This window comes from Punica granatum, chromosome 6, assembly GCF_007655135.1.
Source record: "Punica granatum isolate Tunisia-2019 chromosome 6, ASM765513v2, whole genome shotgun sequence".
NCBI classification, from domain to species: domain Eukaryota; kingdom Viridiplantae; phylum Streptophyta; class Magnoliopsida; order Myrtales; family Lythraceae; genus Punica; species Punica granatum.
The window spans coordinates 25,679,208-25,703,508 of NC_045132.1; the positions used below are offsets into that span (position 1 = coordinate 25,679,208).

The window sequence follows — 24,301 nt, forward strand, 5'->3', positions numbered from 1 at the left end:
TGATGTTTAAGGATTAAACCTGGATAGGAGTAAAAAGTTTACGGCATCCGAACTATAAGAAGAAAACCGTGATGAATTAATGAATCAACCAGATATGGAAGTACCCCGATGAAGTTTGTTTAAACGGTTGAAAAAAAAATTAAGGGCAATGACTCATTTATTTTATCTGAATGCCCCTTGATTTGGAATTGATCGATCCATTTCTCTATGCCTTCATTCATTATGCACAATCTGGACCCTTGCCGTTAACAACAATATTCTCCTCTTCTACCTTTTTGATTAAGAACAAAAGCCACGTATCTGACTAACAGCGACCAAGACGAGCCAAGCATCAAAAATATTTCAGTGACCCCCACAGGGAATAAAGTTGTCGTGAGGACATTGTCACATCGTGCTCCATAATGCTGATCTTTTTTTCCCAAAGTTAACATTTCCATACACGGTGTCATGGCATCCTGTACTTCCGGTTATTCGATGAAGCTAATAAATCATGTTAGCCGTCTAAACTAGGACTGCCCAGATTGTCTGGCTTTGCCCTTCATTTCTTTCATCAAACCCGTTCCTTTCTTCCAATGGTTCGCAACCTCTGCTCAAAAGGCTCTACAGCTTACTACTATTGGACCTTACTGCTATCTTCGTACCATGTCATCTTGCTGTCAACACTGATTCATCCTTCTCTGGGCTCCAAGACGCGGCGCTTCAAATGGGATGTGGAGTACATGTTCTGGTCACCCGACTGTGTTGAGAACATTGTGATGGGGATCAACGGCCAGTTCCCAGGCCCCAACATACGCGCCAGGGCCGGAGACACTGTCCACGTTGAGCTCACCAACAAGCTCTACACTGAAGGTGTTGTGATTCATTGGCACGGGATCCGACAGGTCACTTTAAACAGTGTCTCTGCATAATATATGGATGCTGTTTATGCTATAACTACATAGTGACTGCATGATGGTTCTGCATTTCCAGTTTGGATCGCCTTGGGCAGATGGGACTGCTTCCATCTCTCAATGTGCCATAAACCCGGGAGAGACGTTCATTTACCAGTTCAAAGTCGAACGGGTGAGTCTTTCCTTTCTCTACTCACATACACAGTACGTCTAACTTGATCGGTCCATCTTGTCATGAACAATGGACAATCTTAAAAGAGTCACGGGAGCGACATGATCAGTGCAGGCGGGAACGTACTTCTACCATGGACACTATGGGATGCAGAGATCAGCAGGGCTGTACGGGTCACTGATTGTCAACTTGCCGGAAGGGGAGAGGGAGCCGTTCCACTACGACAGGGAGTTCAGTCTGCTGCTGAGTGACTGGTGGCATCAGAGCGCTCACGAGCAAGAGGTTGCCCTCGCCTCGAACCCCATCCGTTGGATCAATGAACCTCAGGTGATAACTTCGTCCAATGATATGTCATTCGGGCCTACCATATATTTATGATCATTGATGTTGTCGATTGCAGTCGGTTTTGATCAACGGGAGAGGGCAGCACAACTGCTCGCTGGCAGCTCGTTTTAGCAGCTCTTCGAAGGCCGTGGCCCAGTGTCATTTCAGAGGGGACGAGCAGTGCGCGCCCAAAATCCTGAGCGTGCTTCCGAACAAGACCTACCGGATCCGGCTAGCATGCACCACAGCTCTCTCTTCCCTTAACTTCGCCATCGGGGTAACTTACATGATCTTGATACTAATTCATCTCCGATCTCACAATTATTCTCCTTAGCAAAAGGAAGAAAAGCTATCATTCGAATATATTACTAAGCGGGTCCACATCATACATGAAAAATCTATACTGCATTTCCCTCGGAAAATAAAATTTTCTATACTAATGGATTCGGGAATTAGATTTCTTGCTTTATTGACTTCGCAGGGCCACAAGATGGTGGTGGTGGAAGCCGATGGCAACTACGTTCAGCCATTCGCCACGGACGACTTGGACATATACTCTGGCGAGACCTATTCGGTTCTGGTAACGACTGACCAGGACCCGACTCTTAACTACTGGGTCTCTGTCGGTGTACGGGGCCGCCGTCCCAATACCCCTCCAGCCCTCACCATCCTCAACTACCGCACAACCGCCGCCATCGAGCTCCCCAAGTCGCCACCTCCGGTTACTCCCCAATGGAACGATTATGCCCGTAGTGTAGCACTCTCAAAGAAAGTCCTCTCGCGAATGGGAACGCCGAAACCTCCAGCGAAATACGACCGCCGGATTATTCTATTGAACTCCCAGAATAAGGTCGACGGGTTCACGAAATGGGCTGTGAACAACGTTTCGTTGACCTTACCATCGACACCTTATCTCGGTTCCATCAGGTGATCGAGGTGGCTAGGCTAGGCTGATATTCATCATCGATTTACATCGTTCATTTACATTAATACGACAAATTATAAGGTTCTAAATTAAATTTTTCAACAGGTACGGCCTCATGAAGGCCTTCGACCAGAGAAGTCCGCCGGACGACTACCCGGCCGACTACAACATCAACGAGCCCCCATCGAACCCAAATGCTACTATCAGGAACACGGTGTATAGATTCGACTTCAACACAACGATCGACGTGATCCTCCAGAATGCAAACGCCTTATCAGTGAACCTGAGCGAGATACACCCGTGGCACCTGCACGGGCACGACTTCTGGGTTTTGGGGTACGGGGAGGGCAAGTTCACTGACAAGGACGCCAAGGGATTCAACCTGAAGAATCCCCCATTGAGGAACACAGCTGTGGTGTTCCCGTACGGGTGGACGGCGCTAAGATTCGTAGCTGACAACCCCGGAGTCTGGTCCTTCCACTGCCACATCGAGCCGCACATTCACATGGGAATGGCAGTGGTTTTTGCGGAGGGAGTGGAGCTCGTTAGGAATGTCCCCGCCGAGGCCCTCACCTGCGGACTTACTGCCAAGATGTTCCTCAATGGTACCTAGAGCAACTGATCACAGGCACAAAAGAAAAGCCGGTTCTGCGAGACATATCAGATAAAGTTCTCCTACAGCTTAAGCATTTAAAGAAATCGATCGATGCGTCTGCATCCATGTACACGCTTTCGACTGATAGCCTTATTGGATTTGCATGGGCAGAGATCAAATGGTCCTGTGGTGCTATAGAATTTCCCGGAGCCAATATGATTTTCTCAGAAATTAATGTGATAGATAGTAATTGACATGTTCATGAATCGATTTGGTGCGGATAATGGGCCAGAACAGGCCCAAATATGAGCCCATTGAAGCTTTTGCCCGGTCCAGTCACCGATAAAAGGGAGTTGGACCTTAATGGGTCCAAACCCAGTATGCTTTGACACAGTGCAATTCCGTCTCGTCCGAGACGAGCATGGGATATGAGTTTTGGCTCGTAAAACTGAAACGACAGAGGACTCGAAGGCTTGGCATGGCTGATGGCTCGGCTCATTTTTTATCGGGAATTGAGATCACCGGAAATGACTTCAAGCGAGTTCGTATGAGGTAAATGGGTCGGTTCCAAAATAAGACAAGTTTCTTACGCAGAGACTGCTTCAAAAGTATATCAAAACCGAGTATCGTATTGAATATTATATACTCGATAAGTTACGACGTCATCGCCTTGAAATGATCGTTTAGATATATTCATCGTCGTAGCCGAAACCAGCAAGGAGCAATTATTTGTGAGGATAAGTACATGGTCCCCACATAGCTCGGTCGGACCAGTGCCTGCAATAATACGTAACTCTCGCTCTTAGAATCCGAGGCGGCTGTACCACTGGCCACTAGCCTTTATTATCCCTCCTGCGTCCTCGGATCGGATCGGAGCAAGCCCGACCCGGTCCCGTCTTATCCTATTCCTTTCCTAGTCCGACGTTATCCGACCCCTAGGCCTATCCTTTCTCTCCTGCGTAATAACTCAGCCATGCCAATGCCACCGGTTCAGGGAGGGGCAGAGCAGTAATTATGGCATGTCGGCTCCTACCATTTCCACACCGTTCTGCTGTCATCAACGAAGAGCCACCACTCATAATTAATCATAAAGAAACTCGCAATAATCAATACACATATACATACACGCACATGAATAAATATATAATATGAAAAAATGGAAATGGAGTTAGAAGGATAAACTCTCTCCCTCCTCCCGCTCTCCCTCTCCTCTCTCCCTCTCCTCTCTTTCTCTCTCTCTCTCTCTGATAGAAAAGGAAGAGGATTGACTTGAGTGCAAAAGGGACGGTGCTCTGATTTTTTTTTTTGTTTTCTTTTCTTCTCTACTTTCCTACCCAGGTGAGTTGATTAGGGGTCAAGTTCGTCTGCTTTGATCTGTTTCCATCGGAAAGCTCTCTTTTTGTTGGAGTCTCTGTGCTTCCATGGAGCTTTTGTATCGTGGGTCGGTTTTGGTTTGTGGGGTTCAGTTGGATTTTCGGGGAAGTTGAGATGTTTGCTGAATCCGGTGGTTTGTTGGTGAATACTGTTTGTGGGTATTGTTATAATTGGGGATGTGTCAGATCCAAGCAGCTCATGACAGTTTGACCTTTCCTTTTGTTGGTCTGCGTGTATAGATTGTTGGGGGAAAATTGGTATTTTTCTGGGAAACAGTCCATGTATGTTTTATATGTTTGTGCTGCTTCATTTAATGCTTGCTAGATCCTTTGTTTCTGATTGCGTGCTCTGTCTCCAGTTCAACTCAATGACCAGTTTTAGCCAAAGGAATTTGCACTGTGCAAGTTTCTTGAAAATTATAAGCTTCATCAAACGTAGATCTTTGTATTCTTATTATTCCATGTGCTATTCAAGGCATATTAGATATCTGATCTGGTAATAACTTGCAGAGGATTTGATTTCATCTCTGGTGTAACTTAAATTATAACGGGAATTTGCTGATTTCTGTGTGGGATGCTCATTGGGTTTTTCATAGAACTCCACTCAGTTATATATCTATGTTTTTGCAGGTGTAGAGAACCCAGTAAGTCTAGCAGGAGAAAGGTCCTTTGAGCCCTAGCTTAATTCTTCATTGATTCCATTGGATTTAGAGATCTTGGGCCTTTTATCCACCTCCAATCAACGATGATGATGTTCGAAGACATGGGAATCTGTGGCGATCTCGACTTCTTCTCGGGACCCATCATGGAAGGACATGTGTCAGTAGCGGGTGCTCCTATGCACTCCACCGAGACGGAGCCCATGGCGGAGGATGATTACTCCGATGAGGAGGAGATCGATGTGGATGAGCTTGAGAGGAGGATGTGGAGGGATAAGATGCGCCTCAAGCGGCTCAAGGAACAGAACAAGGGCAAGGAAGGCACTGAGTTGGCGAAGCAGAGGCAGTCCCAGGAACAGGCCAGGAGGAAGAAGATGTCTAGGGCACAGGACGGCATCTTGAAATACATGCTTAAGATGATGGAGGTCTGTAAAGCTCAAGGGTTCGTTTACGGGATCATCCCGGAGAAGGGTAAACCTGTCACAGGGGCCTCGGACAACCTCCGAGAGTGGTGGAAGGATAAGGTCCGGTTCGACCGCAACGGGCCTGCTGCCATAGCAAAGTATCAAGCTGATCACTGCATCCCGGGGAAGAACGAGGGTTGTAATTCAATCGGGCCAACCCCGCACACCCTGCAGGAGCTCCAGGACACGACTTTGGGCTCTCTGTTATCGGCGCTCATGCAGCACTGTGACCCACCACAGAGGAGGTTCCCGCTGGAGAAAGGGGTTCCACCCCCATGGTGGCCCACCGGGAATGAGGAGTGGTGGCCCCACCTGGGCCTGCCCAAGGAGCAGGGGCCCCCACCCTACAAGAAGCCCCACGACCTGAAGAAGGCTTGGAAGGTTGGGGTTCTCACTGCGGTCATTAAGCACATGTCCCCTGATATTGCAAAGATAAGGAAGCTTGTGAGGCAGTCCAAGTGCCTGCAGGACAAGATGACTGCGAAAGAGAGCGCCACGTGGCTTGCAATCATAAACCAGGAGGAGGCCCTGGCTCGTGAGCTTTATCCCGACTCGTGCCTCCCCTTGTCCTCTTCTGGAGGGAGTGGGACTTTGGTGATCAGTGATTGTAGCGAGTACGATGTGGAGGGGGCAGAAGACAAGTCGTGCTTTAATACGCAGGAATGCAAGGCTGAGAACAACATAAGCCCGCCCAATTTTGGGATTGCAGGTTTGGACTTCATTCGTAAGAGAAAGCCCTCTGGTGATTTGAGTACGACCACCATGGACCAGAAGATCTTTACCTGCGAGTTTGTCCAGTGTCCCTACAGTGAGACCCGACTGGGGTTTCATGACAGGACTCTGAGGGACAATCACCAGATGAATTGCCTGTACAGGAATAAGTCGTCCGAGTTTGGAGGCGGGTCTAATTTTGAGGTCAAGCCTGTGATATTTCATCAGTCGTTTGTACAGCAGCAGCAGCAACCCAAGCCAGCAGTGACAGCACCTGGGCACAGTCCAGTCTTGCAAGCGGCGTTTGACCTGTCAGGCCTTGGGGTGCCAGAAGATGGGCAGAAGGTGATCAGTGAACTCATGTCCATCTACGAGTCCAACATTCAGGGCAACAAGAACATGAATGCGAACAACAGTTCGGTTCTAGTTGATCAGAATCGTTCCCACCCCAGGATTCAGCAACAGAATGAGTTTAACATCCGCAGTCAAAGTCCAGCCATGGAAGGGAACTTCTTTCAACAGCCAAATATCTCTAGCAACCACCAGATGTTCAGTCGCGAGGAAAGTCAGTTTGACCGGTTCAAGGCCTTGAATTCTTCGTTCGAGCCCAACCACAGCAGCAACAGCAGCAGCAGCAATGAGAACAATTACACCTTCATGTTTGGTTCCCCATTCGATCTCTCCACCTTCGATTACAAGGAAGAATTACCAGTCGGGCCCATCGAGTGCGTCCCCAAGCAGGACATCCCGATCTGGTTCCAGTGACAGATACCCGAGTGTTGGAACTGTAAATTCTCCGGGGAGAGAGGGGGACCGTCACGCAACAACCTCGGTCTTGTTGGGTAGATCAGTTTTTTTTTTTTTGGATGTTTGTGGTGACTAATGTGATCATCTCATCTTCCAAAAGAAACCTAATTTACTACATTTTTCTTCACAATGTAGGGATGTAGATGTTAGATGGAGGGTTTTTTTAAGTTTGGTATATTAGCTGGACAGGTCTTTTGATGGGCAAATAAGGAGTGTAGAGAGGAGAGGGTGGCCCCACAGTGACTTGTCCTGCTAATGCTGCTGTCTCCTAATATATCAGACAGTACAACTTCTCTTAAATATTTGTAATGTATTGATGACTATCTACATATATATAATATATGTATGTATGAATGTGACTGTGATATAAATAAGTTAGGTGGTGCATTTCCGGTTGTATTGATCTTTTCTCATCTCAATTGAATTCTGCCAATCTTATCATGATCATCGAAGAGGTAGGGGTGGCGGCGGCTGGGGTGGTGAGTTGTCATGGCCGAGGGGTAGTCACCCGGATCTTAAGCCGGACCGTCTCTTAGTTCATCAAGAGTCATTGGACTCTATGTTGCTCCGACGACTCCGGTTGGTCCAGGGATCGTAGAAAGCGATGTCGGGATCCTTTTTTTTTTTTTGTGTTGGGGTGGCTTATCTCCACGTGTTGGTGGTGGGCCTGGAGGGGTTGTGATTGGTGGATGGGCATGTTGACTAGCTATGTCCCATTCCTATTCCATCCTTTAGTGGGGAGTATTGTTCAAAGATGGCTCCTCTGCAATTGGATGGATGCCCTTCCTTTTTTTTTTTTTTGGGGTACCATATATATATATTTATATATGTAAGCAAATATGAGTCCAGCTGTTAAGAAGATAGGAGTTATCCATGGGTGGGTGGGGGCCCACCTCAGTTACAGTCGGTGAGAGAGATTGTTAGGTGGGTCAAAGAGTTACCTTTTCTTGTGACTTCCTCTTCTCACTTTCCTGCTTCCTTCCCTCTTCTCTCAGTCAAAAAGGCATCGCATTTTGACGTGGAACTCCAATTTGTTTTTTTTTTTTTTTTGCCCTTTGGCGATTAGACGTGGAACTCCATTGCAAAATGGATTTCACATTGTCATTATTGATTCCCAAGAGGAAGTTCTGTAGGGGTAGCTCGGTCATTTCACTGTGACATACATACATAGATACATACATATATTAAGCTATTAGCCAAAGTGTTATGTTCGAGTTCAATCACGCCCCATCATCACGTCTGACTTTGAATTATAGATTATATTGCGGTGAAACGCGCTACCTCTAGTAAGATGGTGTTATAGTCCTGGACAGAACATGAAACGCCGGACATGTATATATGCGTACCGCCCCGGTTAGAGACGTTTACTGTTGATATATAATCAAAGTTTGCACGTGGAGTAGTTTCAATTCCGGTTTTGATGCTTATTTTGAAAGCATAGATCATAATTGACAAGACACGACTCGCAGATCCTGAAGTGGGATCAGGGGAAACATTGCAAGAAAAGAGAGGAGTAGATTCAATGCATCCAAAGATAATACAAAATCAATGCATGATGTAGATCACAAGGCAGGGCATTGAAGAACTGATTATATTAATTAATCATTTGATTTAATTAATAATCATTGAACCAAATGCATTGTCTGTAACTCATTAATTAATTAGGCATGACAGTTATGTGTGGTTGCATCTGTTAACAAGCAAAGGGTTTCTTGAAATCTCACCCCACGATTTAATTAATTATATGGCAAAATTAAGGAACGGACCACCGAAAGCATCCTCAAAAGGAAAAAAAAAAATTCAAGGGGCTTAACTTAGTGATTAAGGAGGAATTCAAGTATTCATCTTATTTCGAGTTCGAAACCCCTTAGAGCCGCTGGAGGGCCTTTGGAACAATTACTCGTTTCGTGAATTCGAAAATTAGTCGAACGAAACCTGAACACCCCGAGTTGAAAAAGAAAAAATCATCTTTATATTTATTTTATTTTTTGCATAACTATCTGATGGTGGACTTCATTTTTCAATTATTATTATTATTATTATTATTGTTATTATTATTATTATTATGAGTTATCAAAGTCCCAGTTATCAAAACTAAAAAATAAAAACCTACCCCCATGTGAATATGTATACATCAAGTACAGACATGTATTTGTCCCCTTACCGTTGTACACTATAATATGAATTTTCATCTTGGAACCTTTTGAATTCAGCGAAAAAAATATATCGGAACCTTTTGATCTCTATTTCAATGGACTCGGTATATCACATTGAGCATCAACACGTTTACGTGTAACCGTTTCATTCCAGTTATGACTAGGAATAGCGAAAGCTCGAATCGTGATTTGATTAAAGGCAATGCAAATTGAATAATGCTTCGATATTTTTGGTGGCAAACGGAGGGGCGTGGTAAGGTTTCGACAGAGAGTGATGGAATATATCTAGGAGCATATTGGGAACAGTTTCACATGTACGAACGAAGAACTTGTTACCGGGAAGATTCTCTGAACCGAACTACAGAAAATAAAAAATGGCAATAAAAGTTTGGCGTTTCTAGAATTTAACTTTTTTTTAAAAATAAATATATGTATGAATTTTGGAATTTAGTGTGGGACAAAACATTAATAATTGAGATTCTTGTGCCACGACAGCTAAATGGGGTCACCTCTCATCCTTTTGCTTTGTCGTCCTTTAATTTCTATTCATCACAATATACTTGAGGTTCATTGAAACGAAGTTCACTCGAGATACCCATCTAGATGCAGTACAATTAGACCAATGGAAAAGTATTCCCCGGTTCGAGCTTAGGACATTGCCTGCTTATTGCTGCTCGATGAACCGTCAACATTGTCAAGAGCAGAATCGATTCTACACCATAAAGAAAAAAAGAACATAATTGATCTTATAGTATGTTTACGAAATATATATATATATATATATATAAGGAAGAAATTTTTAGTTGAAGTATCTGTAATTATTATTCGAAGTACGTCATATTTAATCTTTAAGTAAAATGTTCGTTTAATGTGAATCAAAGGAGATTTTACTTCAAAGGGGGATGCTATCTCTCGTGGAATGCGTAAACTAATACCTCGGTTTCTAGAATAAGCTTAAAGAAGAAAAAAGTAAGCTCATTTTCGCACGTGAAAGAATCTGGGTATTGCAGTTCGAAGTCATTTCAACTAGACAGACGATATTTCGAGACGGACCGCTAGAATGACTATGAACCGAAGAGTCAACGTTTGCCATAGGTTTTCCACAACTATTCATTCATGAATCGAAACACAAACAATAGGCATTCTCCTGTCTTTCCGGCCCATTAGAGCCCTAAACGAAATGGGCCACACCCCATGGGGAAGGACAGCCCATGAAGCCCAATGGACCTGTGAGTGCGAAAGTGGGTCCACGACAGAACTCGGGCCCCATGAATTGATAGAATTGTCGTTACGCGGGAACATTAAATGGACAATAGAATAGACACTAGATGCCCAGGGGGGCCATTTTCATTTAGCATTTATGCTGTCTTCATCTTTAGGAAGTCCTTGTCCATCAGGCTAGCATGGTCCATCCTCATGGTCATAGTAGCCCATAATAACAACGTGGGTGCGTAGTGCCATGCTGTTATTCCGCTGATGGACCAGTTTCCTGACAAAGTAAGATGAAATGGAGGCTAAGTCTCGAGATATATGGATCTGGGTTTAGACTCTTCGGGGTGGAATGGTTAGAGTAGCGGCTCTGAGCTGAGGCCGAGCTCGGGGCCCGATCTCCCTAAGACTACTAAACAAGATCCATCTGGGTCTGGTGAAGATCTTGTAAGCCACGAGCTCACAGACCATTGGCATCAGTACGATGACTGCTGAGGAAAAAAGAAAAACATAAAAAACAGAGACAGAACAAGTCAAAGGCACGCAAAATGACACACGAGCAGAGAGTAAATGAGTGAGCGAAGAAGCAAAGCAACTACAGTCTTTCCAAATGCCAATGCCTAACCCCCATTAAAACTCCCTGACAGGAACGACAGTGGATCTGTCTCCATTCTCGAGGGGTCAATTGTTTACTGTCCCTGTCTCTCTCTCTCTCTCTCTGCCTTTCTTTACAATAAAACATCACCTACTCCTCCTCCCGTCTCTCCCTCTCCCCTGCTGTGCTCTTAATTGGGTGTTCGTTGTCTTCTTCTGGTCTCTCTCCCATTTTGAAGCCACTGTGATTGATTTTTTTTTTTATCACTTCATCTAATCTGTTGGGTTTAGATTAGATTAATGGTGTTAGGAAAGGATACCTTACTTTCAACTGGGCAATCAAGAATTTACCTCTTCCCCCTCTCCCTCCCTCCCTCCCTCCCTCTCTCTCTCTCTCTCCCCCCCCCCATTTTCATCTCAAGCTCTCCCTCTTTCCCACTGTTCACTGTCTCCTCCCAACAGAGGCTTTAGATTCATGAATTTCCCATCTTGTGGTAGAAAACAGAGTCCAACCAGAAGGGAAGTGCTGTCTCTGTTCTGGTCTGGGCTATGTTTCTTTATCTCCTTCTCACGTTGCTTTAGTTGAACCAGTGGACCTTATCAGCTCCTCTTTGGCTGCTGGAAAAAAAGAAGAAAAAAAGAAATGTAGGGTAATGGGCATTATCTATTCACCTTTTCATCTCATTACTTTCTGCCCCTTTGCACTTTTCCTCTGTGGTGATTATCATTGATTTCTGCTGCCTTCAATTTGTCTGCCACTTTTTGCTCACTTCACTGCTCCTTGCACTGACTTTCATGATAGGCCAATCATTCAGCTGCAAAGATCCATTTTTTGGCACTTACTCAGCTGCCACTTCTCTCTGTAAAAGTCCTAAAGTTGAAATCTTTCCATCTGTGGGAATGTGTAATTGAAGCTTTGGGAGTTGGAGTGCTGCAGAGGAAGGAATGCAGATAATTTGTTTTGTAGTATTCTCATTGCTGGTAGTGAAGGACTCATTGGGGCAACAAGCAGAGTTCGAAGCACTCCTAGATCTCAAGAAAGGGTTCCGAGTCGACCCATCAGGGCAAATCCTCAGTTCATGGAGCTCCAACTCCGTATCCTCGGACCGGTGCCCTGAGAATTGGCTTGGAATCATGTGTTCCGATGGACACGTGATCTCGATTGTTCTGGACAATGTAGGACTAACCGGAGAATTCAGCTTCTCTGCAGTATCTTCGTTCGCAATGCTCCAGAATCTCTCGCTCTCCAACAACCAGTTGACTGGGAACATCTCCGAATCGGCGCCGGGATTTGTCCACCTGAAGTACTTGGATTTGCATAGTAACGGGTTCGTTGGGGATGCAATGGGGTTAATTTCCCAACTGGGTCGCATTGAATATGCCGACCTCAGCAGCAACAAGTTCTCTGGCTCTATGGACATAGATGTGGGGGACACGAAATTTGTGTCCATGATTCGGTACTTGAACCTCAGCAACAACTTGTTGGCGGGAGAGCTCTTTGCTCACGATGGGATGCCGTTTTTCGACAGTTTGGAGGTGTTCGATGCTAGTAATAACCAGTTGACTGGGAAGCTACCTTCCTTCGAGTTTGTCGTGTCCCTCAAGATTCTCCGGCTCGGTAATAATCGGCTGTCCGGGCCTTCGCCTCAGGCACTCTTGCAAGAGAGCTCCATGATATTGACTGAGCTCGATCTCAGTAGGAATCAGCTAGAAGGTATATTTTCTTAATGATGTCTATTTGTGTTCTTTTTTTTTCCTGATCCTGATGAAACATTATACAACGTGAAATTGATCCTCCGCCATAGCAAATTTTCAGATTTCCGTCTGACTAAGGTACCGCGTATATATGCTCATAGATAAATGGACAACTGCCGCGACTCTTTTGTATGTGTGTGGCTTGGAAGCTGTTCTAAACTTGCATTGCATATCCATGTAATCATATAGCGGTATAAGTATATTTTTTTGGCCAAAGCCGTTTAAATAATTGGAATGTAAGAACTTGGAACTGGTGAACGGTGTCATATATGCCCTCAATTTTCTTATAAACATTTTGAAATTCAAAGCATAGGAGCTTGGACTTATTGCTTCAGAGGATTTTTAAGCTCGGTCGCTATCTTGCTTTTGAACAACATATTATGTAGTTTACTTTTTATAGTTTCTTGACGATGGTGTGTTTTTTTTGCATAAGATTTTGTTTCAGCATCACTTTGTTCTGAAGCAATTTGCTTTTCTGGCAGGTCCAGTAGGAAGGATAACTTCTTCAACTCTCAAGACTCTGAACCTATCTTCAAACAGACTATCGGGCTCGTTACCTCTCACTATAGGTCATTGCTCCATGATAGATCTGAGCAACAACACTATCTCGGGTAACTTGTCTCGGATTCAGGGTTGGGGAAATTATGTGGAAGCCATCGATTTGAGCTTGAACTCATTAACAGGGACATTCCCGACCCAAACCTCTGAGTTTCTTAGGCTGACTTTGTTGAAGATTACCCGAAACTATCTAGAGGGTGGTCTTCCTGATATCTTAGGAACATATCCGGAGCTGAAACTCATTGATCTGAGGCTCAACCAGCTAAATGGGCCTCTTCTCCCTAGCCTTTTCAACTCCACGAAACTGACCGAACTTAATCTATCGGGTAACAACTTCTCGGGTCCAGTCCCGATCGAGGACAACTACAGTTCTTCTTCCCAGGAGTTGAGCCTCTCATCTCTTGACCTCTCAAATAACTCCTTAAGTGGGTCCCTACCTCAGGGATTAGGAAGATTTCAAGACTTGGAACATCTCGATTTGTCTATCAATAATTTTGATGGAAGCATTCCGAGTGATCTTCCAGGTGCACTGAAGAGATTTAACGTGTCCTTCAACAATCTATCAGGTGTTGTTCCTGAGAATTTACAGAGATTTCCCGATTCCGCATTCCACCCCGGAAATTTATTGCTGAGTTTTCCTACTTCACCTTCATCCCCTATAGAAGGCCCGGACCTGAGGTTGAGGGGTCATGGATCCCGCCTAAACCCAGCAACTAAGATAGGTCTCATTGCTGGTCTTATTGGAGGTTTCAGCATTTTGGCCCTTCTTTGCTTCATTATTTACTACCGCAAACATAGGTGGGAGAGTAAAACGGAGACCTCCGAAGGAAATATTGGAAAACTAGAACATCCTCCGATCAAGGACCTTTCTACTCCTAGTACGTTAGTTCCGAACAAAATCTCGGAGCTTCCTGATCAATCAGCATCTTGCCAGCCAGAACCTGCTTCTTCTGCGGTGAAGAGTCCTAGTGATCTTGGTCCTGAAAGAAGAGATGAAGCGCTATCTTCGCCAATTTTCCTACCGTCCTCTTTGAACCCATCACCTTCCAGAAGCCAATATTTCTCGGAAACACCAACGCCTCCCAGTGTTTGTTCTCCAGACAAATTGGATGGGGACTTGCACCTGTTCGATGTCTCTCCCCCCTTCACGGCAGGAGAGCTCTCACGGGCACCTGCAGAAGTCACAGGGAGGAGTTGCCACGGGACTCTGTACAAGGCGAGGCTCGACTCTGGTCAGGTTTTAGCTGTGAAGTGGTTGAGGGAGGGAATTGCTAAGGGGAGGAAGGACTTCGCCAGGGAAGTCAGGAAGCTAGGGAGCATCAAGCACCCGAACCTAGTCTCTCTGCAGGGGTACTACTGGGGCCCTCGAGAGCATGAGAAGCTCATCATATCGAGTTACATTGACGGAATTAGTCTCGACCTCTATCTTCATGGTAAAGTACTGTCTTCTCTATGTTTAAGTTCACCGTTCCAGAATATGTTTTATGTACTTAAGGTGGTATCTGATAGAGGCCATCTCCTTTGTACGTCCTATATATAATCTGCAGAGACGGAGCCAAAGAAGCTACCGCCCTTATCTCTCGAGGCACGGCTCAGAATCTCCATTGACGTTGCTCGTTGCTTGAACTTCCTCCACAATGAGATGGCCATACCCCACGGGAACCTCAAATCCACCAACGTCTTGTTGGAGATCAATCCCGACCTCAATGCCCTCCTCACCGACTACAGCCTCCACCGGATAATGACATCAGCTGGCACCACCGAGCAGGTCCTCAACTCGGGCGCCCTAGGCTACCGCCCGCCCGAGTTTGCCAGCTCCACCAGGCCCTGCCCATCCCTGAAGAGTGATGTGTACGCATTCGGGATTATATTACTGGAGCTCCTAACGGGCAGGAGCTCTGGGGAGATAGTGTGTGGGGACCCGGGAGTGGTCGACCTGACTGACTGGGTGAGGCTGCTGGTTGCAAAGGGCCGATCATTCGAGTGCTACGACCCGAACATGGTTCTGTCAGGGATGAGCGGTTCAGAGAACCTGCATAGGATTCTTGACAGTATGCTTCCCGTAGCCCTCCGCTGCATCCTTCCTGCATCGGAGAGGCCCGATATAAGGACAGTTTTCGAGGATCTTTCGTCCATAGCCATGTGAAAATAGTTTCTCTAGCTTAATTAGTCCAGTGGCAAAAAAAGAAGCTAACCGCCATTCCTTAGTTCCTTTATTATGCATTACTATTGTTTCAAGTAAATGATGTTGGGTTTAAGATTTTGGGCTGTAAGTCAATTGAGTCGGGGTCATTGTGTTCATTGTAGGAGAGGAAGGAATAAGCTTTTCACAATGTAAATGGTTTGGGAACCGGGGAATAGTCTATTCATCTCAAAATAAACTTCGATTTTCTGATCACGAGACGAATGAACGAGTCATTTCTCGTTTCCAGCTGTATAACCTTACAACTCGAATTCTGCGTTCTTAACTTAAAATCCGAATAGAAGGAACAAAAGCGACCCGTATGTTCTAAAAAAATTGTCCATTGAGGTTAGAAATATAAAAATTTCCTGATGTTAAATGATGATACCACATGGCAAGTTCCTGCCTTACACAGGTTGGCCGGAAACACACACAACAAAGGGATGCTGATAAAATTTCCAGCAAATTAAGAGTGGTTTCTTTTTTAATGTACATGAAATTAAATAAATATCTTTTTTTTTCCCCATATTATTACATAAATAATTTGATTAATTAATTACATTTCAGGGGCTGGGTGGTGAAAGACCAACCGCTCCAGTGGCTGCCGCCGCTGCATATATTGACCGGCGTTTCACCTGATGGTGAGCTCACTCTTTTATTTATTTATTATATATATATTTTTAGATTTCTTTTAAAAGATTTTTATCCGCTAGCTATGCATGTACCTAACCTTTGAAGCTATATATTGTCATTCATTAGTACAAATATTAACTGAACTCGCATAGATTATATAGTTGTTTTAATGAGTAAGGTGGATGGATAATGTTTCTTGAACAATTGGATGTCAGTTTTGACGAAAACTAGAAAAACCACCCAGACGTCCCTTCTAGAAATATTTTAATTAATTAATTGGGATCACGTCAATTAGAATTAATGAAGTTTTAATTACTAATTTGCACGGGAATAAGATATAATTAATTTAGTATATATATGTATATGTCACGCATGGTTTTGAGGAAGTCATTGTGCAAATATACAACGCACGATTAATTGTGGAATTTGTCAAGAAATGAATCAGTCGGTCTTTGGAGTGGTTAGTTTCTTGCATTTCTATCTATCCTATGCCGTCTTGTGGTAAAAAAAAAAAAAAAAACTTATCTATGCCGTCAGGCATAAACCAGGAAATAATAAGACTAACAAACATATCACCGTGGAAATAAGAACTGATTGTTAATAAGTATTAATAATTTATCCATAACTTCTAATACCGTGACTGAAATTCGAGTTTGTTTTCGATCGACGCAAAGATTTGATCGTACTCAAAGGAAAAACTAATTAGGCTGAACGGAATTAGTAACGGATGAAGTTAGACAGAGGAAGGGGATTAAGTGCAGTCGTACAAGTGATCGACTCGAGATTTAGAGGTCTCGCGTACCCATTGCCAGTTGAATTTTCGAGTCCTTTTATTTCGATTTTTCTATTATTGCAATTAGATTCATGAGTTTTTCTTTTAATAACCGGAAAAAAAAGGTTAGGTAGAGAAATGAAAGGATGGATTAATGTATTAATTAATTCAAGGCATGCGTGTAAAAATATTATTAAAAACTAAAACGACATCCCTCATGAAATTAAAGGGCAGCTTAGTTATGAATTCATCAAAGTTAACAAGAAAAACTAAACATCAATCTTCGACGAGAATAACACATCTAAACACACCACACGCATTCATATCCCAGAAGGTTCCATGAATGTGTCCCCTTTCTGTGTGTTTTTTTGAAATCGAGGCGTTCTCTCTTAGCTTATTAACTAAGATTAAATTTTTTTATGACGTCAATTTATCCTAATTATGAAATATTTTCAATGAGTCTTTTGTTACAGGTAATTCAATCCGTTGTTTGATAAGTACACCATATCTTGTCTTTTGATTTTTTTTTTTTAGTTTTTTCATTTTTATTTTATGTTATTTTTTAATAAATGTATTGAGTCATTGACAACCAATAGATGTCCTGTAGTCCATTAACCATACTCGGTCTATATATCAATTCCTATCACTTTCACTCTCTATTTAATTGCCTATTATTTGCATGATACAAATAGTCGTCCTCTCTTACTCGTTCTCCCTTCCAAGGCAAAGTTTAGCTAAATATTCCATTTCTCGTCTTCATCTTCATCTTCCTCAATTCACATTACCAACCTGTTTCTCTACTTCTCTAATTAATAACACACAAAGAAGAGCTGCCAAGAATTGTGAATAGAATGAAATCGCAGGGGGCCGGAGCGTCGAGCGGCTTCATTCTCTGATTACTTCTGGCTTTAATTCTCCAGCTTCCTCATCATAGGTAGGTGATTATCAAGTCGGTCGGTTCTTCTCCTTCTTCTTATAACTAATTATCGTTTCTCTCTTCCAAGTCTTTCTTTCATTTGTGGTACGATATAACATAAACAAAATTAATGATGAAGACTAGAATCGGGTTTTACGTTTCCTATAACGAGCAGTACTAGCGTAAGTTGACAGCTCCATTCATTACGACATTATATGCATGTATATATCATGCGTATGTTTTGATCACTATTCACTAACATGGATAGGATATCTTCTGAAATTCTATTGAAATGATTTCGGTATAATTTTATCTTGTATTTGGTCGGAATTCTTATATTTTCATGGTTGTTCATCACCATAAGTACTACGTTGAATATGTCGGAAGTTGGATATACATGCAACTTCTACGTGGATGTGTTTCGCCTGCTTAATCTCTATATCCCTGCAGACTCAGTCCAGAGACAAGTGATCAGTCCGACTCAGCGATGGCAGACAGAGTCCACCCGAACGAGTCATCCCCTGAAGAGCCACTGTCTCCGACTCACAAGGCCGATCAGCCTCAGTCGGAGACCTGTCCGGCCCTTCCGCCCCCAGGCACCTACGTTGTCAAGGTCCCCAAGGACCAAGTCCTCCGTGTTCCGCCCCCACAGAACGCCAAGCTCTTCGAGCGTTACACTCGCCGGAGCACCCGTCGGGGCCATCGCTGCTGCTGCCTCACCCTCCTCATCCTTGCCGTCCTCGTCTTCCTCGCCGGGGCTGCTGCAGGGATCTTCTACCTGGTCGTGAAGCCGGAGTCTCCGGCATACACCATCACCAGCCTCTCCATCACCGGCCTCAACCTTACAGCGTCGTCTCCTTCGTCTGCAGTATCGCCGGAGATAATCACTGCCATCCAGGTGAAGAACCCCAACGACAAGCTCGGTGTATATCACGTGGGAGGGAGCTCCATCCGAGCTTATTACATGAACGTCAACCTAGCCAATGGCGTCCTCCCGGTGCTCTCTCTGCCGTCAAATAGCGAGGTACCGTTCAACGTGACATTGCGCGGGGAGGGGATCGTGCTGGGGAGTGAGGTGAGCGAGGCGTTAATTAACGGGCAGAGTCAAGGGAGAGTTCCGCTGAGGCTGAAGGTGAGGGCGCCGGTCAAGTTCAAGGTGGGAGCCGTCAAGACGTGGAAGATCACCGTTAAGCTGACGTGCGACGTGACGGTGGACAAGTTAACGGCGGGGGCTAAGATCGTTAGAGAGAAGTGTGATTATGGGGTGAACATACTGTAGAGAGAGGGGTGTTTTTCCGACATTTTTCGTCCGTTAGTTGTCGTGTACACAGTGACAGGATTATACACACAAAAATTATAACACCGTGGTAAATTAACCGTGATATTTCAATTGTCTGTTTAATAGCAAATTTAATATGAACATTACCCTTTAATTTCTAATCTCGACGGAATTTCTCCGAGGTTGTTGGGTACTTGCAGTGAGTGTGTCCATCTGATATCTCGATCTGATTTTCGTGTTTGTCACATTTATGTGAATTTACGTATCGTGCTGGTCGACTGCGCACAGAGAGACACACGAAAATCGCGATCGTCTCAACATAGAAAGCCTAAAGGCTGAATTTTCACCGTGCAGTCTACAATCAGAACCGATCAAATATGCAATTGTAACTGCTCAGCTATACCAACTGTGACGAAAATTGAACTCAAAGTTCATAACTTAAACACTCTCAAGAAGAAACCATCGATTCGGTGATATGGTCGGATTCTGTGATGAAATTCCGCCTTCTCATCTATTTCTTCTGCGCGGTCGGAATACAGATCAAGGAGAGACGAAGGTATTCGATGGGTTAAAGAAAAATGAACCGTACGGGCCTCAATTAGCAAAATCTTTGTCCCTCTTACTCACCATCCCACCAGTTACCTAATAATTACAACCCGAAACTGAACACCATGTAATGCAGTCCAAGAACATACCAAGTCCACAGATCACGGGAGTTCTTTTATTCTCTATGACGACGATGAATCTTCTCAGAATAAAGTATGAAACTCTCCATATACATCATCCCGTCCAGCAAAACTCGGTTTTTCCCGAAATCACAATTCTTCGCGCAACTCCGTCAATAGGGGCTGTCTTCGTGCGCTAACTGCCTTCATGAACCTGTTGTGATTGGGACTTGAACTGCTCATAAACGGCCTTAGCATTTTCTATGGCTTTGTTGAGCTCTGCGTACTTCTTCACGGCGGCCTCAGAGTAGTCATTCAACTGTCCCAGAAAACCGACCAAACCTGATCTGAAACAGTCGAAGCCCGAACCCCAGTCTTCTGAAGCATCATCCCTCAGCTTATTAACTGCAGAATCTGTTCCATCCTCAGCCCTCCCCAAGGTCGACGGGGCCCGACTAAGGCTCTTACCTCTGTTCTTATCCTGACGGGGCAAAAAGCGAGATGTCTCGACCGTTAATGCCTTGATGGAATCTGTGACTGGCTTGGTAGGCAGGGAATCAAGAGTCTCCAACCAAACACCACAGGTTACATAGATGGGAGGGCCGAATTTCCTTATCTGTGGGGCTGGTGTCCCCCTTCTTCTCCTGGTAGTCTTCTGTGGGATCGAGACACATTTGTGGAGCCAGTTGTCTATAGACTGCAAGTAGGACTTCTGGGCATTGATCCACTTCACGAAGCTTACGGCTAGAGAGTTGAGGTCGCTTTCGAGGTTCAAGGTGATCTGACGATGCGATTCTGATCGCATGGAGGCTGCCAAGTCAGTAACGATTTGTGCTGCTGAGATGATCTGAAACTGACGCTTGTGGCATTCAAACATCACTTCCCACATGCGGATTAAGCTGCAAGAAACAGAGAGAATCAAATTTACGAGATGAATACAGCAGACCGCCTCCAGCAACAGTTCCAGTTTCTGTTTACTCAAATGGGAAAATTCCTCACAATTCACATTTTCTGAAGTGCAACTGCAAATTTATCCTCATTTTTTCCCCTCTTCCATAAATAGAGACAAGGTAGAAAATAGGTAAAAATATACAGACTTAAGGGGAATATTGACAATACCCTTCGATCAGCTCCTCGAGTTGCGGCTGCAGTTCTCCATCCCTAAGTTCCTCGATCCTCTTCGAGATTGAGTCAATTCTGTGAATTGCAACTTTGATCCTTGAGTATAGATCCTTAACAACAGCACGGGTTCGATCAATTTGATCAGATCTTTCTCGCTTCGATTGGAGTTGTCTTAAATGTCTACACTTCATGTCATACTGCCTCCTAACCAACTCACTAGCCTGAAAGAAGGATGAGCTTATCATGAGATGATCAAACCATGGATTTGCAATGTGAAAACATGTACATATTATGCTTGCAAGAAGGTTTTTTTTATTTATATATTAAGTTTTGCATCAGTCTGAAAATACCTTGACTTCATCATAAAGCTTCCTCTCCCATGCATACAACCGATCCAATGTGGAGGCATGACTCCCCGAATTCATGCAGAAATTATCAAAGAGACTAGCACTGGGGTCCTCAGAATCTTCCTTTGGATTCATCCCAAGAAGATTCCTAGACGAAGAGGATCGAGATGATGCAGTTCTGTGCCAGGTTAAGTATTTTATTGTAGCTTGAGCGGGCTCTGTGACAAGGTAAAACTTAGCTAAGCAGTTTGATGCAAATAATATAGTATTATAATAAGAATATTCAAGTAAATAAGTAGCTAAGGGAATTTACCTTCTTGAACATGCCTACGGTCTTCCCCACAGAAAAAACAGGCCCTAAAGTATGTACAAGCCAGCGGCCCACCTGCAATGTCAAGAATTTCTTCTTAAAGCCAACTGTTTTGATGCAAGAATAGGAAACCCAAGCAATAACCTACTTCCTTCCACTAAATGAGCAAGCAATGAAGATGCAAGCCCATTCTTTTCAAGGTTTAAGCAAATTGCACCAATGATTGTATCAAAAGGTTCCTCTTTGCTGGTTTCTAGATGCTTCATGAGCAAGTTCATGCAGATGATAACTGAGCTCGTGAAAGGAGTATTTATAGACAATGAGAGCAAGGAGGAAGAGGGAAAGAGGGGGAAAACTTACTTTCTCTCTTTGGCAATATTGGGCGGAAATGCAGTTTATTTGCTTCTAGCATTCTAGGAACTTCTCCACCAGACTCGGATGCTTTCACAAAGAGAAATTCAATATCTCGAATGCTAGCCACAAACTCTTTTGGTGGAACCTTTGTTCCAGTTTGACCTTCTTTAATGGGGGTTTTCTTTGAGTTAGTACCCAGATTAGCTGCTGAAGAAGTGTCCCGCAGTGGAGATAAATCAGGAGAGTTGCCCTCATCTCTCAAGAACTCAGTTTCTGAAGCAATGCTTGTTGCCGAACGCATAGTTGTTGAAGGACTACCAACACCCTGACCATTCACCCGATTAAGGTTCTCGAACCTGCGAACAAGAGTATCAGTGGATGGCTCGTCAAATTCATCTTCTGAATCCCTAGATCCCTCGGTTCCAGAAACAGAAGCCTCATTCTCGTCTTCTTCATGGAAAATCAGCTTGTCTTCCTCGTGCCTTACTATATGATCGAGATTCTCAGATTCTTGTCCCCCCCATTTCCTTTCTTGAGAAGATAGCTGGTCAATAGGGTGGGAAAGGCCAAAGTAATCCCATGGTGAAGTTCCCAGTGGCACCTGAGGATCTTCAAATGCTGAGGTCTCAGGCTTATTTGTGGAATGAGGTGTATCCTTAGGTACGGCTGATGAGGTCACCGTCCTTATCATAGGTAAAGCGGGTCTTTCTTCAACCTTCGTGGAATAACTGCCCCGGAATTTCATGTGATTTACCCTAAGCGAGGTAGGAGGAGATGGAGTTGGTGAAAAAGTTTCAGCATTATCCAGCCGCCGTGATAATGATGGAGCTGGCGACAATGAGAAGTGTGAAACGGACTTCTCGGTCAATGCAAGAGGCTCAGGTGTTGCACTGGTTGAAGTATACAAAGAAGATTCCATTGGACCTTCGGGTTCAACAAACTTCCTCAGGGCAGTTCCCGCGTTCCTCAGGGATTGGACATAAGCGACATGGGCAGCTGCAAGAGAGCACCTTCCATCAAGGGCTTGCCTAACAAACTTCTTCCTTTCACTGCATAGTCGCAGGGCTTTATCTTCTTCAACTTTGGAGTTGGCCGCACCCATTGCTTACAGTTTGTTTTGACAAATGCTCGCATTCACAAGACAGGCATCTCCCCGAAAATAATCCGTTTCAGATCTATTAGAATAAGAAATCAGTCAATGTTCAGTAACAATGGGAAATGGCGGAGGAATCTAATCATCCATGTCCGAGGAAACAGCAGCAATGACTTGCCCAAACAATATCTAAATCTAAGGTTCACCAAGATCAGTTCACGACATGGGAGAAGACGAAAACAGAATCAAAGGAAGAACATAAACAAAGGGCTTGCAGCAAGCTTGTAACTTCTTAATGCATCAATGAAACGCAGAAGCAGTGAGGTGCAACACCGCCACCAACAGCAGTGAACCCAGACAACAAACGAGACAAGGCGAAATCGGCCCTGACATCAAAGACAAAAACGGAGAGGAGATGAGAATCGGCAGAGCAGCTGCAACGATCAGAATCTGGCAACAGAGTGGCAAAAGCAGCAGAATTGGAGCTAAAATCCACAGAAGCGCAGTAGCCAACAGTTGCGCCACCGCCTCAATTTCAGACTCCAAGGAACACCCAGTTCCGCGATCAATCAGAACGCGGTTCAAATACCGAAAGAGTGAGCTGACACAGTACCTGCCTGAGAGAGCTGGAGTCGGTGGGGGATGAGGACCGGGGGAGGATAGGGGCGCTGAATGAGAGGGAGAGAGAAGGAGGGGAATGGAACTGTCAGAACGTGAGAGAGAGAGAGAGAGAGAGAGAGAATGTGATGATGTGGTTGATTGCTGCTATGGCGACGGGCAGTGAATGGGAAATGCGTAATGGGTTAGGACAGTGATTGAATGGAATGGAATGGATCGGATGGAGGCCGCTTCCATTCCATGCAAAAGAGAGGAAGACGACACCATTGGCTTTGGAGAGACACATGGAGGTTTGTGGGGCCCACAAGCCTGAGAAAAGCCCTTCCGTTTCCTTAGCAATGGAGGATTTATAAATACAATATAATTTCCTAGAGCATCCTTTTCCCCCGGGAAAAAAAAAAGAAAAAAGAAAAAAATATTTTGCATAAATAACTTCCCTTAAATTAGTTTATTTTTTTACTTAATAGGGTTGAAGAAGTTAATAATAATAATCAATTATAATAAAATAAATACATTACTCTTCCAAAAAAAAGGAAGAGTCATGTTTAATGGCACAAATCAGTCGGTTAATTGAGAAGACATGTTGTCGCACGTATCGTGAATGGTTAATGGCACAAATTGAATGTAGTCCACTCGGATCGATCATTTAGGCCTATTGGTGGGATCACGAGCCCATCTATTCTTACCATATTGTCGGACTGGGCCTTGATGGGACCCAAAAAAACAGAATATTCCTCTGGTTCATGTAAAAAGCTATTTTTTATTTTTTATTTTATTTTTCTGCGGTGAGCTTTTTCTTTTCTTTTGAGCTGTGCAAG

At 44.2% G+C, this 24,301-nt stretch overlaps 5 protein-coding genes across 11 annotated transcripts; 4 read left to right on the forward strand and 1 right to left on the reverse strand.

The window, feature by feature from the left end:
- The first annotated feature begins 471 nt into the window (after positions 1-471).
- Positions 472-3,148, forward strand: LOC116210852 (L-ascorbate oxidase-like). 2 transcript variants are annotated; one of them, XM_031544952.1, is made up of 6 exons: positions 472-881; positions 970-1,062; positions 1,177-1,389; positions 1,463-1,663; positions 1,868-2,313; positions 2,417-3,148. In XM_031544952.1, the coding sequence occupies exons 1-6, from the start codon at positions 573-575 to the stop codon at positions 2,922-2,924; spliced, it is 1,770 nt and encodes a 589-aa protein (XP_031400812.1). In that variant the 5' UTR covers positions 472-572; the 3' UTR covers positions 2,925-3,148. The 2 variants fall into 2 exon arrangements, with proteins under 2 accessions (XP_031400812.1, XP_031400813.1); XM_031544953.1 differs by having other exon boundaries at positions 741-881; positions 1,172-1,389.
- Positions 3,149-4,066: 918 nt separating this feature from the next.
- Positions 4,067-7,323, forward strand: LOC116210851 (protein ETHYLENE INSENSITIVE 3). The gene is made up of 2 exons (XM_031544951.1): positions 4,067-4,244; positions 4,910-7,323. The coding sequence occupies exon 2, from the start codon at positions 5,025-5,027 to the stop codon at positions 6,876-6,878; it is 1,854 nt and encodes a 617-aa protein (XP_031400811.1). The 5' UTR covers positions 4,067-4,244; positions 4,910-5,024; the 3' UTR covers positions 6,879-7,323.
- Positions 7,324-11,041: 3,718 nt separating this feature from the next.
- LOC116210853 (probable inactive receptor kinase At5g10020) lies at positions 11,042-15,593 on the forward strand. Of its 2 annotated transcripts, none has more exons than XM_031544954.1 (4): positions 11,042-11,529; positions 11,682-12,593; positions 13,117-14,625; positions 14,740-15,593. In XM_031544954.1, the coding sequence occupies exons 2-4, from the start codon at positions 11,825-11,827 to the stop codon at positions 15,336-15,338; spliced, it is 2,877 nt and encodes a 958-aa protein (XP_031400814.1). In that variant the 5' UTR covers positions 11,042-11,529; positions 11,682-11,824; the 3' UTR covers positions 15,339-15,593. The 2 variants fall into 2 exon arrangements, with proteins under 2 accessions (XP_031400814.1, XP_031400815.1); XM_031544955.1 differs by having other exon boundaries at positions 11,043-11,524.
- Positions 15,594-17,496: 1,903 nt separating this feature from the next.
- LOC116210854 (NDR1/HIN1-like protein 13) lies at positions 17,497-19,128 on the forward strand. 2 transcript variants are annotated; one of them, XM_031544957.1, is made up of 2 exons: positions 17,497-17,717; positions 18,146-19,128. In XM_031544957.1, the coding sequence occupies exon 2, from the start codon at positions 18,183-18,185 to the stop codon at positions 18,972-18,974; it is 792 nt and encodes a 263-aa protein (XP_031400817.1). In that variant the 5' UTR covers positions 17,497-17,717; positions 18,146-18,182; the 3' UTR covers positions 18,975-19,128. The 2 variants fall into 2 exon arrangements, with proteins under 2 accessions (XP_031400817.1, XP_031400816.1); XM_031544956.1 differs by having other exon boundaries at positions 17,502-17,713.
- Positions 19,129-19,440: 312 nt separating this feature from the next.
- Positions 19,441-23,679, reverse strand: LOC116211064 (protein ROLLING AND ERECT LEAF 2). Of its 4 annotated transcripts, none has more exons than XM_031545259.1 (7): positions 23,479-23,679; positions 23,155-23,251; positions 21,779-22,947; positions 21,422-21,493; positions 21,112-21,326; positions 20,759-20,982; positions 19,441-20,538 (listed from the first exon to the last, which is right to left on the reverse strand). In XM_031545259.1, the coding sequence occupies exons 3-7, from the start codon at positions 22,872-22,874 to the stop codon at positions 19,836-19,838; spliced, it is 2,310 nt and encodes a 769-aa protein (XP_031401119.1). In that variant the 5' UTR covers positions 22,875-22,947; positions 23,155-23,251; positions 23,479-23,679; the 3' UTR covers positions 19,441-19,835. The 4 variants fall into 4 exon arrangements, with proteins under 4 accessions (XP_031401119.1, XP_031401117.1, XP_031401121.1 ...); XM_031545257.1 differs by having other exon boundaries at positions 23,044-23,251; XM_031545261.1 differs by lacking the exon at positions 23,155-23,251 and having other exon boundaries at positions 23,483-23,679.
- Positions 23,680-24,301: the final 622 nt, after the last annotated feature.